At 43.3% G+C, this 13,356-nt stretch overlaps 1 protein-coding gene across 2 annotated transcripts in view; it reads right to left on the reverse strand.

Moving 5' to 3' along the window:
• Opn3 (opsin 3) overlaps positions 1-13,356 on the reverse strand; it is a 35,478-nt gene that overhangs the window by 5,021 nt on the left and 17,101 nt on the right. The window contains exon 2 of one of the 2 annotated variants that reach the window (XR_013043414.1): positions 2,002-2,161. Coding sequence is in view for 1 of the 2 variants with exons in the window: in XM_006996184.4 (XP_006996246.3) it covers positions 1,842-2,161 (320 nt within the window). In the remaining variant the exon portion in view is untranslated. Of the gene's footprint in view, positions 1-1,841; positions 2,162-13,356 lie in introns of both variants that reach the window. The other variant, XM_006996184.4, reaches the window with a different exon arrangement.

Raw genomic sequence — 13,356 nt, forward strand, 5'->3', positions numbered from 1 at the left:
CAAAATTTGGCTATAAGGATATGTTGCTTTGGAAAAGAGGCTCTGCTTTTGTTTCTACAGAAAGCCAGAGGCTATGGATTTGTTCCAGATTAAGATACATCAGGTTTGACCAGCCAAGACCACCAAAGGTCTCTGATGACACCATGTCCCAGATGATCCAACATCCAGAATCGTTTCAAGACAACTGGCTCAGACGATACAGTCTCGCGGACTACTCCATGATCCTAAAATATTCTTTGTGTCCCCATAAGATACAGCGCCCCTGCTCCAGCAGGAAGTAGTAAGAGAAGCTACGCCCAAATTCCAAAATATACCAAGCTGGCTTTGGAGATGTATAAAAGTTAAAACCTTCCTTTTTAAAAAAAGAAAAGGGGAAGTGCTGTGGGATGGTCTGTATGTCAAATTGCTCTGATTGGTCAATAAATAAAACACTGATTGGCCAGTGGCCAGGCAGGAAGTAGGTGGGACAAGGAGAGAGGAGAATTCTGGGAAGCGGAAGGCTGAGGCAGAGACACACTGCTAGCCACCGCCATGACCAGCAGCATGTGAAGACGCCAGTAAGCCACCAGCCACATGGCAAGGTATAGACTTATAGAAATGGATTAATTTAAGATATAAGAACAGTTAGCAAGAAGCCTGCCACAGCCATACAGTTTATAAGTAATATAAGTGTCTGAGTGATTATTTTATACATGGATATAATATATATATATTATATATATATTGTGGGACTGCAGGGCTTTGTGGAACCTGGAGAGAAGCCCTCCAGCAACAGGTCTCTCTGACCTGCGAGAGAGTCTAGAGACTCTCCTGCCTCTGCCTCTCATCTTGCTCTAGGATTGCTGGTGTTACAGATACACATCACTGCACTCTACCTGGCTTTACAGAGATTCTGGGGATTCAGAATCAGGTCCTCACACTTGAACAGCAATTGCTTTACCAACTGAGCCATCTCACAAGCTCCCTTCAATGGTTTCTTAATGCTTTTCTAACTTACTTCATAAGGATAAAATACATTGTTTTATCTAGCTCTTCAAGTCCCTAAAACACAGCCTGAAAGGCTTGTGGTCAGATGGAAACAATCTCTTCATGATTGAGGAAACCGTTTTATCCAGAGCACTGATTTATAAATTCTCCAGCCGGAGAACAGACTCATGCCATGCCGACATGCTATAGAGAGAAGCCTGCAGCTTGAGATGCATGGAGTTATCTGCTAAGGTGATAAGCTCAAGCCAAGTCTCATTCTTAGTTCCTTCCTGTCTTCAGTCCTTCCCTCCTATCTGCTCTGCTTGTAACTTCCCCCCAACAGTCACTGATCAGTCACATATGTATAAAACCCTAGCGGACACACAGCGGTTAGGAGATGGCACATGGCTGAAGTCAACGCTGCCCTGGGGCTGTGCCTCCTGCATCAGGCACTGCAGCCTCTTCCTGCCTGGTTCCCACAGGAAACCTGCTGGTGTGTGTTCCCGTCCTTTACAGCTCTACCAGGCTCTGGTAAGTAGGTCGATGTGATCCTGAAATGAATATAACTATGGACATTGTAACTTTCCCCTTCAGAATCCTTCACTTTGGAGGGTGCTACCTAATGTAAGGTTGGTATTGTCTATCTGCATTTTGCTCATTTCTTCTGGGCTTACAGGGTGGTGTACAGAGAGCAAATGCCATCCCTCACTGATCTGATCGGGGATTGATTCACAGTACAAAGTTCTACCAAATGTTAAGTCTTTCAACCTTGGGTAAGTAAGTAACTGATTATATAGGGAGAGTTTGATTCTTTTCACATCAAATAATGGATGTGGGCATGGTTTGGAGAGGAACATCTGCAGCTTTCAACTCACCATTCGAACAGAATACAGAATATGACCGTAGCAATGGGCTATGATGCCCATGGGCACCACCAGGCAGCCAAGAAACAAGAAGAGCACAAAGGAGGAGTCGTTGGCATCCTTGGATTTCCAGTCCACTGTACAGCCCAGTCCATGGACGTCTAGAATGTACCTGTTCCAGCCCAGGAGAGGCGCTCCTGCCCATGCCAAGGAGTAGAGCCAGATATAGGTAATGGCCCTCCAGGCCCAGGAGAAATTGATCACTCTGGAATGCACCACACGGATATAACGTTCGTAGGCCAGCACAGTGAGGGTGGTAATGGAAACAAACCCTGCAAGAAGAGAAAGAAAAGTAAAGTGTGGAGCAGGGAGGAATCACAGGAAAACCTCATGTCCCACCAGAAACACTATACAGAGAATCTGGGGCCAATGGGATGCCCGAGAAACGGCAAGAGATCCGGAGTGATAACAAACCAGGCTCCCCAGGAAAAATCAACTGGAAACATATTTACCTATAAAAGAAAATGTAGAATAGAAACGGCGTGTAGACTGTAGGACAAAGTCCCTAAAGTCAGCCCTGCACCAAATGATGCAGCTTCTGCACAAAATTCTGCCAAAGAGAAAGAGTTAAGCAAAATAGGTGGCGCCAGCATTCACCTCTTCTCCCTGCTTCAGGGCCTGCCTTGGTGACACGTGACAGAGGACCGGCCTGGGCAGGAGTTGCTCTTTCTCGCCACACCTTCCACACCCTCCAATAGCCCTTCTTCCTTCCCAAATGTTTCGCCAAGTGTTTTGCCACAGTTACATAAAAGGAAATGGTGCAGCCTATGAGCAGACCTGGAGGAGAGTTCGCCTGGCTCGGGGACTGGCCAGCCCTGGGCTGGGGCTGCCCCGGGAGGCAGCTCTCAGAGGGAAGGAAAAGGAGAAGCAGGGTGAAGGTGTGTGGAGCCTGTTAAGAGTTCAGGGGACCGGCCCCAGCCCTCTCACTCTGCCTTGCTGCATGGCTGCCAGAGATGAAGACAATCTCTGTAAGCCCTGGATTTTTGTTTTCATAAAACTGAAGATCTGTTCACATTATAAAATTTTGGGATTCTGTTGTTAGAGACACCTGGCATAGGAATCGGGCAACACAGTTAATAATCGTTTGAAACATGTGCTTCGTGTACATAGGGTGGAGGGGCAGCATTGCTCTGTGTCTGACATTTATGGCATTAGTAAGAATTACTGAATGTTTACTATTTACTGACCAAAAGAAGCCTGGGTTCTCGAATACAAAATGAAGGAATAACCCTAGAGAGCAGTGATCAAAAGCAAATGGAAGACCTTAATTCAAATTACAGCAAGGAATTCTGGGGGCAAATGAGATATGCTGTCTCAGAAATCTAATTTTATAATTTTAGTCTGTTAAAATTTACAGCACAAATGATATACTCTTTATTTTCCAAGAAAGACTTCTAGAAACCTAGTTAATGCCTAACAAGTTGATGTTCAAAATACAGTTGACTCCATAGAGCTTACAAATAGTATTATTAAATATAATGGCATTTAATTTTATAGTTAACTTCAAATGCTAAATTCTGACCTTTAATTTGCCATTAGTTTGCATTGTGTATTGTTTCATTCTCCACAGGCAAGGAAACTTAGTACAGAGAATCCCACTGTTGTAAACTGTAAGTATCAACGTATCTTAGAGATGAATAAATGAGTTTTTAGGGACAAGGCAGCACGCTGGCAGAGTGAGTGGGTATAGGCCCACAATTATTTTCATGGGTAACTCATTCATTCTATTATTGACCATCTACTGCCTCCCTACATGTCAATCACGGTGCTAGTGTAGGCAAGTCCCGTAGATCACAGTGCCTTGCAGAATTTAAAGCCCAACTGGAAGTCTGAGAAAACGTTCGACAAGTCAATCAGTGAAGGGCAATGGAAAGGTCGGGAAGCTCAAGATCAGAAGAGGGAGGGGACACTGGGCAGGACGCAGCAGTACTGCCAGGGTGACAGGACAGAACCGCAGTGTGAAACGTCACCTTGGTGATAAGCCAGGGCATTGGAAGTCGGTGGGTTTCCTTTTTAGCTTATTTAGGTAAAAGGGCTTTCTAATGTCAATACGGTTTTGTTGTTTGTGGTCGCATGCTGTGTCTTAGCAAGCACAGTAAGTTTCAAGTGTTTGATTTCAGTCGCCAACGTTCAGTACCATTCCAGGCTAATGCTGACTCGTGGTGGGTGGTACAGGAGCAAGCCCTGCCTTTCTCAGACCCTCCTGGACAGAACATATGGATAAATGAACAGTAGCTGTAGTCTGACTGGTCTTTCAGGGTGACCCACTTGAAATGATATAAACTATAACCCCCTGATGACATTAGCAGTCCCTCCACCACTTCTGTGGGTTCTGAGTAAGAATTATTTACTGGAGACTGGGAAGGTGGATCAGTTAGCAGACTGTTTCCCATGCAAGCATGAGGACTTGAGTTTGATTCCCAGGACCTACATAAAAAGCTAGGCATAGTGGCAATGGAGCTAGGCATGGATTCCCGGAGCTTACAAGCTACTGTGTGTAGCCTACTCGGTGAACTTCAGGCCAGTGAAAGAGCCTATCTCACAAAATAGGTAAACAACAGAGTTGACAGTGGATGTCAACATCTGACCAAACATACATGCACACACACTCAAACACATACATTCTCTCTCACACAAATTACACATGCTCTATTTTACTTAATTCCTAGAGCATTCCTCAGGAGGATGAGGATGGATGGATGGGCTGTTTTGTCTCTGCTTCCCAGCCATTTCAGCAGATCATCAGGTGCTGAGTCTCAGTATTTCAAGTAGTAACATGCATTAAGAACGACACGGAATGCAAAAGAAGTGCCCGCTAGCAAGTAGGCATCAGCTATGCATCAGGCTTGTGACCATCGCTCTACATACAATGTATCACCTTTTTGAAACAAGAACTCAGTGGCTCAGAAGAGTAGGTTGTTGCTGGAGGGCTTCTCTTCAGGTTCCACCAAGCCCCGCAGTCCCACAATCCATGTATAAAATAATCACTCAGACACTTATATTACTTATAAATTGTATGGCCGTGGCAGGCTTCTTGCTAACTGTTCTTATATCTTAAATTAACCCATTTCTATAAATCTATAACTTGCCATGTTGCTTGTGGCTTACAGGTGTCTTTACATGCTGCTTGTCCTGGCGGTGGCTGCAGTGTCTCTCTCCCCTTCTTCCTGTTTCTCCAATTCTCCTCTCTCCTTGTCCCGCCTATACTTCCTGTCTGGTCACTGGCCATCAGTGTTTTATTTATATAGAGTGATATCCACAGCACTTCCCCTTTTCTTCTTTTTTTAGAAAGGAAGTTTTTAACTTTAACATGGTAAAATTACATATAACAAAACAATTATCGAGCAAGAATTACAGTTACAATATTAAAGAAGATGTCCTATCTATCTTATATTTGTGAGTTTAAGGTTTTATATCTAACTTATATTTTATCATAACTGAGGAAATTATAACTATGTAGTCTTTAACCTCCCCCTCTAAACCCAGACATATTTTTTTAAAAAATGGTTAAGAGATTCTTGTGTCCCAAATCAGAAGAGCCCTCTGGTGTGGGACAGAGAAAAACCAATATTTTTATTTAAAACAGGTTGATTATAAATGTGATCTCTTTCTAAAAAAGAAAAGGGGATATGGTATAGATATATAGGATATAGAGATGATAAGAAAAAGAGTAGATTAATGAACCTACTTTTAAAGAACAACAACCTGTTTAAAATGTTTTACATTGGTATAGATTTTAGTTTATGTTTAAAATGTTTTACATTGGTATAAATTTTAGTTTATTGATACAAACTTGAAGTTAATTTTGTTATACTGTATATATATTTCTATTCTTGTTTCAAGTATTATGTTTATGTAACTCATTTAAAATTGTAATGGATAATTGAAAAATAGATTAATAATTAGTCATCTATAATAATCATATTTGTAGCCATGTTAGTTAAGTCTTCTAGGTATACATAGATATATTTCAGATAGATAGGTAATCTTCAAACACTTCATAGACCTAGAGAATATGACATTTAAATAACTTAGAATTCTGTTGACGTGAGACACAATTGCTCCTGGCTGCACCAATTTGATCCCGAGAGAATGTTGGGCTTCTAAGACATTTCAATTTGGAAGTTTGTCTTTTTGGCACAAAATGGCCTACTGGGCAAAGAACTGCCCTTGCCTTGATGGCTGACAGTACAAATGCAATGCTATCCTTTCTGGACAAGCTGGACACAAGGAAAACAACCACTGTACTCTGCCAAGACAGGGTAAGATGGTCTTTAAGAATTCCTGCTTCTGAAAATGGCCTGTCAGATACTCTAGGCCTGTAGCCAATTTGAATGCACCAACAATGCTGAGAAACATTAGGTGACTGTCCAGGCTGCCAGCTGTCTTGGTCTACTCTTGCAAGATTCTCGAAAGTTGCTTGCATCCATCTACCATTTCTCAGGTACCATTATGTTCCTTCTCAGGTCTTTGATGGGATTGAAGACTACCAGTTATAGTTACAACTTAGTATATATAATACCTTAGATAGAACATATTAAGTATTAGATTCAGGTTCTTTAGGATAAGACACCTTTTGGAATGATCTTTGTAACATGCCATTTACCTATGCTCTATACTTCTCTGGACTTTAGTATGTGTTTCTTGCTTGATATTGTTTGCATTGGTTGTAGTTCCATCTTATCTAGGTCATTATTCCTTATTATTCCTGGATAATATTTGATAACCATTCCTTTGTATATAGTCTTGTATTAGTTTAGAACCTTCTTATTTAGACAAAAAGGGGGAGATGTAGTGGGTAGCCATTCCAGCTTGGATCTGGAAGTTCCAACCCCCATTGAGACTCTGGCAACTGTCACACCTATGAGGTAGGGCCAGGAGAGGTGCCTGGAGACCCAAGAGCTGGATGGGCGAGTGCTCTCTCTATGCCAGGACCCTGAACGGTGGAGGTGGACCGAGCAGAGCTCCAGAGAACACTGCTGGACTGCGATATACCTTCCCCAGACCCTGCGACCTACCTATCCCTTAATTTGTGAGTTACACCATTAAATAAATATCCTTTTAACTACATGGAGTGGCCTTAATAATTTCACCAATAGTAGGTAGCAGAGACTATTTTGAGAATCCAATTCTGACCTCAAAACTATTATTTTGTCCTTAATATCATGTATTTTCTCTCATGTGTACTGTCAGGAAAGGGGACTGTTTTGAGGAGGAGAATGGAGTCCAGTACGAGTGGGGAAGGCCAAGAGAGGATAAAAGGAATACGACCAAAGCACAATCATATACATGTATGAACTGGCATCACTAGTCCCTTTAAGGAAACCTGTATTGTACCAACAAAATTATACATGAGAGCCCCTAATGTCCATTTTACAAAAAGGTTTTTGGCTCAATTTTGGATGTAAGCAGAAACAGGATGACTGCACCTGTTGTACACTAAGACACCACCTGCCATTCACCACCTCCTGTCCAGCACTGTCCACAAGAAACAGACTGATATATAACATTCCAAACAGTAAAACAGTCCCACCTATAAACTTACCAAAGAAGGCTGGGAACATGAGCACGTGGGTTTATTAAAACACCAGAAAACCTCTGAGGGTTCATAAAACATGCTAGACCAACAAAGTGTGCAGCACCCTCACCTAGACCCTGTAAAGAGGACATGGCACTGTGAGGGCCACACTGACCTGTCATGGGACCGTCCATCAAGGGATGGACAGACAGAGAACTCCTGTCTTAGTGCTTCAGTCCAGCTGAGTTCCCCATTACTTGACACTGGTCTACTCAAATTGCTGTCTGTCTGTCCATCCATGGACTGGTTTTAGGTATGTCCTCTGAGTGAACTTTTAGGGGAAAATTACCATTTACCATATATATGATACCTATATATGAACTGGTGTGTTGAATTCCGGTCAATTAGGCTTGGTAGCAAGTGCTTTTACCTTCTGAGTCATCTGACTGGTTTTAGTAGTAATTTGTAATGATATTCATTTCTTTTCGTATTTTCATCTACATTTTAAATCACCCTGTGTTGTGGTCCTGGAGGCTCCCTTCTTCCTCACTGGCCACACTCCCCAGTCAGACTGACTTTTGGTTGAGAAGGGGAAGGAACAGGCCTTTGTAAAGTGGGAGAAGGGGGGCAGAGGCAGTAGTGCCTGAGGGACTGGAAGCTCACCAGGGGAGAAGGCAAAGGGAACAGAGAACTGAGAAGCAGGTACTTGGAAACAAGTGCCATGCAGCCCCTGGAAGGTCTGTGTACCTTTAGACCCCGAAGACAGCGCTCAACCAAGGCAACTGCTCACACCATGCCTACATTGCCAGCTGCTGGGAGCTGGCAGCTGTGATTAATGCTGACAACAGTCTCTTAGTGTGTTGGGGACAGCTGTGCAAACAACTGCTGGAGCGAGGTAAGTGCTGAACAACTGAGCCTGGGTCCTGGCAGGGGAAGGGAGGCGGGGCTTACTGTACCTGGGAAATACTGGGATGGGCTAGAAGAGAAGTGGAGTTTGACTAGGTGACTATGAAGAGTGTATGAGTTGATGCAAATGTGGATAGAAAGCAGACACAGCTAAGGGCTGGGGAGGTGAATCTGTAGGTAAAGTGTTTGCTGCTCAAGTGTCAGGAACTGAGTTCTGATCCCTACCACCCACCTACAAGCGGGTTCAGTAACACAGTCGGCCATGCCAGCTCTTCTGTGGTGAGATGGGAGGTGCAGACAAGAACCCCTGGAAACATGTAGGCCAGCTGGCTCGGCACAGGAAATGCTGAACAGGAGACCCTGTCACAAAGGTGGAAGGCAGGGACCTACACCTGAGGTTGGCTTCTGCTACGTGTGCACCCATGCTCACACACAAGAACGCACACATACACAAATACATGCACACCCCATACACACGGAAAATTGAAAATATACAAACAGGAGATGCAAGAATGTTAATTCTCTGCATCCGCTTGAGTCAAACAGTTCTTTGAAATACAGTTTGATTACACATTCATTTACAGTGTTTACCAGTTTAACCAACAAGCATATAATATACACACAGCACGCCAGGTACTGTGCTAGGCAATAAAATAAAAATTATAAATAGTTATGAAATGATGTGATAAATTTTATAATAAAGAAATATGTTTGAGGCCACAGTCCTATACTAAAGCCCAGCTTATTTTCATAGTTATCCATTTGACCCCATGACAATTTACATATGTGGTAAAAAAACAAAATGATGTCTCAGTGTGTGCATGTGTGTGTTTGTGTGTGTGTGTGTGTGTGTGTGTGTGTGTGTGTGTATGTATGTGTGTGTGTGTGTTTGCATATCAATTAGAAAATGAATGGATTTGGTGAAGTGGTAATGCATGAAGTATTTTTGTATGCTTGAGAGTAAAATTGCTTCGGGTTGGTGCAGAGTGAGCAGAAGGTACAGAAATGGAGAGTGCCCTTTAGTTTTGATACATGCGAAGTCAAATTCACACGAACCAAGCTATTTCCGACTTTGGCCACTAGGTGGTCACATCGAGTAGCATATTTCTAGATCGGTTGTCTAGACTGGATACGCAATTTTGAAACAAACAGAATAAATGCTTAGAGCAGTACTGTCCGCTCCGAGGGCCAGATGTTTGTATCTGTTCGAAGGGTTGGTGTGGCAGCGCCCGTCACTCGAAGCAACACACACCCACTTCAAGGAAAGTAGTAGGAGAAACTCCTTGGTGGAGTAGGAAGAGGGGTAGGAGACCTTCCTGGGAAACTGACATCTTAACCTGGTGGGGCCCGGGGGCCGGACCTCCTGATCCTATCCAGGAAGAGGTGAGGCTGAGCTCTGTCCATCTGCATACAGCAATGGAAAGGAAGCGAATTGAAACTAAGTCCGCTTTGTAAAGGACTTTGTAAACAAATGCTATTCTGTTCCTTCTGTGGAAAACGTAAACAAAACGTAAACAAAACGTGCTGCCTTTTAGATCATAGGGTTGAGAAGGACAAAACCCCATTACATTTTTTTTTTAAGAGGCCACTGCAGAAATTAAAAAATTCCACCAGGGTCAGCACTTCTCTTGACAGCAAGGTTGCACTCAGTTGCCTAGCAACTGTGTCGCTTTAAGCGTGAGGTGGAGATCTGACCACTCCAAATGAGGCACAGGGTCTCTTTATGTTAGGATTAAAAGCACAGTGGGCTGTCCGCTGGGTGTGCTTCCCTGCTTGGGTAAGCACCCTTCTGAAGTAAAACTGTTTGCCTTGCAAGAACACTTTGGGTCATGTGATCATTTTAGTGAGACCCCAGTTTAGTTTCTTACAATTAGTAGCCTCTACTCATATTTGAACATTAAGGAATAGAGGTACATTTGATATGTTTGAAAGCGCTTATTTGATGTATTAAGTAGGGTGGCTGTTCTTTGACACTCTGTTTATGGTGTCTATATGTTGCAGAAGCTTCCAAACTCCCCTCCACTAAAAGTGTCAATTCCAATCCATGAGCAGAGGTTTGGACTACTTACAGTGTGTCAGGGATGCTCCTGAGCAGCCTCTTGGGTGGTTTCATTTTCCTCTCAACACCATGACACATGTAGAAAGTACTGTCACCATTGCTGTTTATAAGAAGGAAACTAAAGCAAAATGACAAAGCGTTTGACCAGCCTCAGGCCCTGAGAAACTACGGAGCCAATGTTCAAATCCCACAGCTTGCTTCCAAAGTCCAAGCTTGGGGATCATCAGCATTTTTCTGCAAGTGAAGTGGGCTGTGCAGAAAGGAGATTTAATCTGCTCACTGCTGACTACCTGTGTTCCAGCACTGTGTTTATCTTCAGCATCAAAAGAGGTCATTTTGTAAGCTCAGCATTTTCCAAGCTGTTGGAATGATCAGTTTCCATTTAAGCAACAGAGGCACTTCTCCAAAACACCAAAATGACAGTTGTTATTTGGTTTACCTCTTTTAGGTTAAAAGAAATGTTCTAGTGCATGATCTCCTTTTTAAGTTTTTTTTTTCCCCACTCTTTCTCAAATTCCATTTTCAACTCTTTCTTCTAAAGCACAAATCTTTCTGGATAGTATACAAGATCCAGTTCCAAAAATTAGAGAGCACAGCATAAAAGAACTCTTTAAAATGTTTTAAAAATTATGCTAAAAACAAACATATACTTCCAGGGCTAAAGAAACAGCTCAGTGGTTAAGAGTCGTTATTGCAGAGGACCCAGGTTCAGTTCCTAGCACCCACTTTGTGGCTCACAGCTATCTAGAACTCCTGTTCCAGGGGACCTGACATCGTCATCCGACCTCTAAGGGCACCAGGTACACACATGGTGTGTATGCATATATGCAGGTAAAAAACTCACCCAGATAAAATAAAAATTTGTATTTTTTTTTTAAAAAAAAGCTATTTCAGATAAGTACCTTGAGCGGATCTATTGCTCGTTGCCTGGTAGAAACACAGGCACTCTGTGCCCGGAGTGACTTAAGATCTGGGAGCTGCCTGTGGAAGCCATCTCCCCAAAAGAGAATCACTCAGCCAGGCAGTGCTCATGCTTTGGTCGCTGGCTCCCTTCTCACAGTTCAAACATCTGCTACTGTTTGGGTTCTTGTTCATGCAGCCCCTCACTAGTATTGCCTGTGGATTTGTACATTAAACATGGTAATTTTTTAAAGGAAGGCGGGATAGGTAATTGCTGATGCAGCTGGTAAAACACGGGGTGTGGACACCCTAGGCTCCCTGTGGCAGCCTGGAAGGCACACCACGATGTCTCTTTCCATGATCTCATCCACTATTTTGGTCTTCTGACAGCAGCTCTTTGCTCTCTGACCCCTTCGGCATCCGGCTTAGTTCTTTGTCTTTCTGTAGCCCCACTTGGACAGACACCCGAATTTTAGACTATTTGCCTCTTTCCTTCTTTCCGGGTGATTGTTAATCAGGGCAACTGTAGCGGAAAGATCCCCAATAGAACCCACTCTGTACTTAGATCCTGCTTCTCAGAGGACACCCAACTCAAGGTGAAGAATGTGCTGAATGTGTGTCGAGTCTGAGGTCACAGGATCTTGCCTGAATGAGAACCCAGATCATCTAGCTGCTGATCCAGGTCCTTTTCTGGATTGTTTTCCTAGAAAGATCTGCCCAAAGTAAGTTACTGTGATCAAGAGGTAAGCTGAAGAAGGTCTTTTGAAATCCAGGAAAATAAACCTACTTATGAATGAACTGTGGATAGTGCTGTGGTGGCTTTCCCAGTGCAGTGCATCTAGTTTCCAAGTGTATTCCAGCATGCTAGATTACTAATCTGGTACCAAGGGAACAAAATCTGAGATAGACCAAATGAGCAAATTAAAAATATTAGGGAAGCCTTAAGGTGTAGCTCAGCGGTAGGGCTCTTGCCTAGCATGTGCCTATCACACCAAAAGAAGTAAAAAGCATAAGGGAATCTGAGATGTACCTTATTATATTTCCATTCCATCACTTTATAATTTACAAACCTCTCAGAGAGCCAGGTTGTACAGCAGATGGAAGCAACACTGTTTTAAGTGACTTTCTATTATCATGCTATGACTCAACTGGAGAGTACCCAACTAGCCTGAGGGAGCAGGCCATTTTTCTAAGAACGACGAGCTGAAGATGAGTATGCATGTTAGTAATTAATCAACTAGAAAATATAAGCTGCCCAGGATCGTAAAAGGCCAATGGGGAGAAAATAAGAAACCTGTGGGATATGTTAAAGGAAGACAGTGATATATAGGCTGGGGAGTAAAATACAGGAATAAACCATCTAGCACTTAAAGAATTAATTTGTCAGGTAACTGTGTGGGACGTTTACCGTGAAATCCATCTTGGTGACTGGGGGGTGGGGAGGGATTTGGGATAGGCAAGAAGATCATTTCCTCCAAAGTCCTAGTCACTCTGAGTCTCCAGTGGCAAAGGGAGGAAGACAAACAGAAAAACGGGTGGTTCGGGAGGGAGCTTTAAAATCGTTTTGTCCAAGGGCACAAAGCAAGGCTGGTCCTGGAGCCACTCAGCTTTCAAGCTCCTCTTGCTCACCGCTGTTCATCTTTCCTTTTCCATGCACAGCTTCAGGCCTCAGAGGAGCAGCCTTTCCTTGGCTGGAACCGTGTCTCCACCCTCCAGTCCTTCCTATAGCTAGTGTGCCTCTCCCAGGAGGTGGTCTCAAATGCTGGCCCCAACACTTAGCCCAGGCAAATGTGTAAAAGGTTCCTTTGATGATTTTAACTGACTTTCAGACCAACTGATCCAGGTTGCTTTGGATAAATGTCAAATCTCCCTTAGGGTAATCTCATGGGATTTTTGCTCATTTTCCAAGGCTCATTACCACAGGCCCACTCATAAGGCAGACAGACAAGGGCACAGAATCTTTCTGTATCACCCCTACACCAGAAAGACTGCGACAAGCTTCGACTGTGCCATCTGCCCCCAGCCATCTCTGTGCTCAATTTTTCTGTCCCAGCTCCTGAATTGTTTCCATCATAGTTCTCACC

This window comes from Peromyscus maniculatus, chromosome 11 (genome assembly GCF_049852395.1).
Source record: "Peromyscus maniculatus bairdii isolate BWxNUB_F1_BW_parent chromosome 11, HU_Pman_BW_mat_3.1, whole genome shotgun sequence".
Lineage (NCBI taxonomy): Eukaryota > Metazoa > Chordata > Mammalia > Rodentia > Cricetidae > Peromyscus > Peromyscus maniculatus.